At 44.1% G+C, this 4,773-nt stretch overlaps 1 protein-coding gene across 1 annotated transcript in view; it reads left to right on the forward strand.

Annotated features, from left to right (window-relative positions):
- Window positions 1–1,585: 1,585 nt before the first annotated feature.
- Window positions 1,586–4,773, forward strand: part of MTX1 (metaxin 1) — a 6,491-nt gene continuing 3,303 nt past the window's right edge. The window contains exons 1-5 of the mRNA XM_015826047.1: window positions 1,586–1,687; window positions 2,651–2,720; window positions 2,962–3,038; window positions 3,658–3,750; window positions 3,994–4,199. Of these exons, the coding sequence (XP_015681533.1) occupies window positions 1,607–1,687; window positions 2,651–2,720; window positions 2,962–3,038; window positions 3,658–3,750; window positions 3,994–4,199 (527 nt within the window). The 5' untranslated portion in view covers window positions 1,586–1,606. The remainder of the gene's footprint in view (window positions 1,688–2,650; window positions 2,721–2,961; window positions 3,039–3,657; window positions 3,751–3,993; window positions 4,200–4,773) is intronic.

The following is a 4,773-nucleotide window of genomic DNA, read 5'->3' on the forward strand; positions in this document are numbered from 1 at the left end:
AAGAAGAAGAAGAAGAAGAAGAAGAAGAAGAAGAAGAAGAAGAAGAAGAAGAAGAAGAAGAAGAAGAAGAAGAAGAAGAAGAAGAAGAAGAAGAAGAAGAAGAAGAAGAAGAAGAAGAAGAAGAAGAAGAAGAAGAAGAAGAAGAAGAAGAAGAAGAAGAAGAAGAAGAAGAAGAAGAAGAAGAAGAAGAAGAGTGTTATTGTCACTCCTGGCAAAAAATGTTGTGTTAGCATTCCCGGCAACTTTTGAAAATCCGTTTTTCAAAATCTCAGTCACTTGGGACCTTCTGGCTGCATTGGACTACAACTCCCAGAATCCCTCCATGATTTGGGGGGGGATTCTGGGTATCAAAGTCCACAGCACCCTTCGAGAATCCGAAACTGCAGAGATGTCATTGTTAAGATGAAGAAAAAATAACATAACATAACATGAAATAAAATAAAATTGCACTTTGCCCGAAGGAAAGCACTCGGTTCCCTTCACAGACCCATTTTTCTGTTTTTAAAAGGAACTTTACCCCCCTGGGCATGAAATCTGGATTTTTTTTCTTCATTGATGGACTTTGGGGGAAAATCAGAAGCCGGCGATTGAATCCAATCCGCTGGCCGGATGTACGGAGGTAGCCTGGTTTTTATGCTCCCTGTAATCTTTTAGAAATTATATGCCCTTCTGCCGAAAAGGGATGGGACAGGCTGTATTTCTGGGGTCTGCTCCAAATGAGGTCATCTCGGAAAGAATGGCTTGCCAAGGAAACAGACGATGATGTAACGCAGAATGGAATTCTCCGGGCCATCTGTCCTGGTTTGCAGGGGAGCCAGTTCCCACAGACCAAGCCATCTTCCGCTCGGGGACCTCCGAACATGGTCATTTTTTCCCCTTTCAGAAAGATCGCGGCCTATCCCGTAAAATTTTCAAGAGAGCTGGCGAGGATACGGCTACAGGGGGTCGAACGGAAAGATAACCGAAGAACGACAGAGTTGGAAGGGACCTTGGAGGTCTTCTAGTCCAGCCCCCTGCTCAAGCAGAATAACAACAGAATAACAAAGATGGAAGGGACCTTGGAGGTCTTCTAGTCCAGCCCCCATACTATCCCATTCCATACAAATTTGTTGTCCAATCTCTTCTTTAAAACCTCCAGTGTTGGAGCACCCACAACTTCTGGAGAGAAGTTGTGGGTTCCACCGATGAATTGTTCCCACTGTCAATTAATTTGTTCCAAATATCCATTAATTGTTCCAACTGCCCATTAATTGTTCCAACTTCCAATTCATTGTTCCAACTGTCAGTTCATTGCTCCAACTCTTAAGAACATTTTATTGACAGGGAGAAACAATTCATCAGTTGTTGTGGGTGCTTCAACAACTGGAGTTGTTTTGTGTTGTTTTTTTTTTACTAATACTGGGGAGGGGAGGAGAGGAAGGGGGGGCAGAAAAAAAAAAAAAACCACCGGGATTGCTTTATTTATTTATTTTTTTGCAACCCCGGGACAGACGGGGGCGGAAGAGCCCCAAAGTCTGGATTGCTCGGAATCGGAGTCACTCCTCTTTTGCTCTCTCTCTCTCTCTCTCTTTGCGATGCTGTTCCGGGTTAGCAGAGGCGTGCAAAGATGGCAGCGCCCATGGAGTTGTATTGCTGGGCCGGCGGGTGGGGGCTGCCCACCGTGGACCCCGATTGCCTGGCCGTTTTGGTGAGGGCTTTTTGCAAAAATCCGGATTGGGTTTTGCTTTTGCTTTTGCTTTTTTTTTTTTTTGCAAAGCGCAAGGCGCTGCATTCTTCTCCAAGCGGGCGCCCGCGGGGGCGTTGCAACTGCGCCGGGTTATAGGCAGGACATGGATGGGGGGGGGCTCCGAAAATTGGGGAGAGGGTCGCCCTCTGGGTCCTGGGAGCCGAGCCCCTGCTTGCTTCCTGGGGAAAGGAAGAGACACGATTTGCTGCTTTGTTTGAAAGCAGGATTTAAGAAGAGAATAAGAGGAGAATATAGAATATAGTACATATTACAGAATATAGTACACAATAAAATATAGAATACAATATAGAAGATAGAAGAGAAAATATAGAAGATAGAAGAGAATATAGAATAGAAGAGAATATACAAAGAATAAAGAATAGAGAATAGAGTATAGAATAGAATAAAGTATACAATAGAATATAAATACAATATAGAATATAGAATAGAAAATATAGAATATAGAATAGAATAAAGTATACAATAGAATATAGTATACAAAAATATAGAATAGAATAAAGAATAGAGACTATGCTAACTGTACTGTACTGTACTATACTATACTATACTATACTATACTATACTATACTATACTATACTATACTATACTATACTATACTATACTATACTATATAGTATAGTATAGTCCACATGCCTTAAAATTGTCAAGGTTGAGAAACACTGCTATATACTGTACTTACTGTACTATACTGTACTGTACTATACTATACTACTCGGGTTGGTCTAGAAGACCTCCAAGGTCCCTTCCAGCTTCTATTCTATTATTATTATTAATTTTTTCTTAAATTTGGCGGCGTTCAGGCCTTTTGGGGAAGCCCGATCACATCCAGGATGTTATTCATGGCCGGGCTTGCCAAATGCATTAATTAATTTTCCTCTTATTTTTCTTTTCTTTCCCTGCAGACGTACGCTCGTTTCACAGGGGCGCCCCTCAAAGTTCACAAAATCACCAACCCATGGAGAAGCCCCTCAGGTAAGTTTGTGTTTTTTTGGGGGGGGGGGGAATGCAGGTAAGGGGGTAGGAAAACCCTCCCGTTAGGAAATCTCACCATTTTAATTGCTTGGAAAGCAGCGCAGGTTTCTAGCCCTCAAGAGGGAGAGAAGCCAGCCTGCGTACTTAAATGGGGCTCCTTGTCTCTCCAGGCTTTTCCTTCATGCTCATTTCCCCCCCTTTCCCCCCCCCCTCTGCTTTTTTTTTTTTTTTTGCTTTGCAGGATCACTCCCGGCCCTCAAGACGTCCAACGGGGTTTTTTCCGATACGCAGGAAATCATCACCCATTTTAGGAAGCAGGTATGAGCGATCGGCCTGTTTGAATTGAATAGAGCTGGAAGGGAGCTTGGAGGTCTTCTAGTCCAGCCCCCTGCTCAAGCAGGAGACCCTATATCCCACTTCAGACAAATGGCTGTCCAGTCTCTTCTTAAAAACCTCCAGGGATGGAGCACCCACAACGTCCGGTGGCAAGCTGTTCCACTGGTTCATTGTTCTAACTGTCAGGAAGTTTCTCCTTAGTTCCAGGTTGCTTCTCTCCTTGATTCGTTTCCATCCATTGTTGCTTCTTGTCCTGCCTTCTGGTGCTTTGGATAATAAGTTGACCCCCTTTTCTTTGGGGCAGCCCCTCAGATATTGGAAGGCAGCTATCATGCCACCCCCAAACAGTCCTTCTCTTCATTAGACTAGACATCCCCAATTCCAGCAACCGTTCCTTATATGTTTCAGCCTCCGGTCCCCTGATCCTCTTGGTTGCTCTTCTCTGCACTCTTTCTAGAGTCTCAGCATCTTTTTTTACATCTTTTTTACTGCCCTCTTTGCCCCCAACTGATCTGGTCCAATGAGGATAATTAAATTTTAGATTTCTTCCTGTTAGAACTCGCTTCCTTTTTTTCTCTCTCTCTCTCTCCTTCTGTTTTAGCAATTTAATGCAGATTACGACCTCTCTGCCTTGCAAGCAGCCGACACTCTAGCCTTCCTCTCTCTGGTGCACCGGAAACTCCTGCCAATGCTGGTGAGTTGGAGGGGGGGGAGAGAAGAAATTTGGGGAGACAGTGAGGTCACGGCCTTGGGTTCGAGAACCGGAGGGATGGCCTGGATCTGGGCTGTTGTTAGTCCTCGGCTTAACATTGGCTTAGCGAGCATTTGAAGTTACAACAGCCTGTCCCTCTTGAGGACTAGAAACTTCGCTGCTCGGCTTTCCAAACCAAGGCGGCGGCTTTTTCACGGATATTGTTGGGATTCTCCCTCCCGGCAGATCCATACCTTCTGGGTGGACGCGAAGAATTACGTGGAGCACACGCGGAAGTGGTACGCGGAGGCGATTCCGTTCCCTCTCAACTTCTTCCTGCCCAGCCGGATGCAGAAACGGAAACTGGAGCATTTGCAGACCGTCTGCGGCGAAAGCTGGCAGGACGACGAAGAGCAGCTGGAGAAACAGGTGAGGAAGGACGTCCGAGGCAGGTAACGTCCCGGAGCGGAGGCTTCAAGGTGGCGTAGAGTGATAAAATCGAGGATCAGATAGACTCCTCTTAGCCCTGGAAGCTCTCTTGCCAGTATTTGCACAGCTGCCACCTAGTGGCTCAGTGTGGCCATTGCAGCCTGTTTGAAAACTTTTAAAAAACGGGGTCTCAATGTTTTATAGGTGGCATCTGGATCCTCAAAAATTGTCTTTTTTTTTTTTATTGAAAGTTTTATAAAATTTTACAATATAAATCCCCCTCTCCCCCCAAACCCAACCCTCCATCTCTCCCCCCCTCCCTTCCCAGAGCCAATCACAGGATTAACAATAAAATAATCATGATCTAACTAACATTAATCAACTATTAATCTAACAAATCTATAACTTCCTTTAACTCTCTTTTAAAACAAATATACAGTTATTGTCTTGTATGTATCCTAACTTACAACCTAAGTGTTGGAGATGTGGAAATTTAGATGCAACTTATTTTCATATTTGGTGGACATGTAGGGAAGTTAAAGCATTTTGGATTAAGATATGGTGGAATATTCAAAATATTTTTAAGAAAAAGATAAA

The sequence above is a fragment of the Protobothrops mucrosquamatus genome, unplaced genomic scaffold (assembly GCF_001527695.2).
Source record: "Protobothrops mucrosquamatus isolate PMUCROS unplaced genomic scaffold, P.Mucros_1.0 scaffold2939, whole genome shotgun sequence".
Lineage (NCBI taxonomy): Eukaryota > Metazoa > Chordata > Lepidosauria > Squamata > Viperidae > Protobothrops > Protobothrops mucrosquamatus.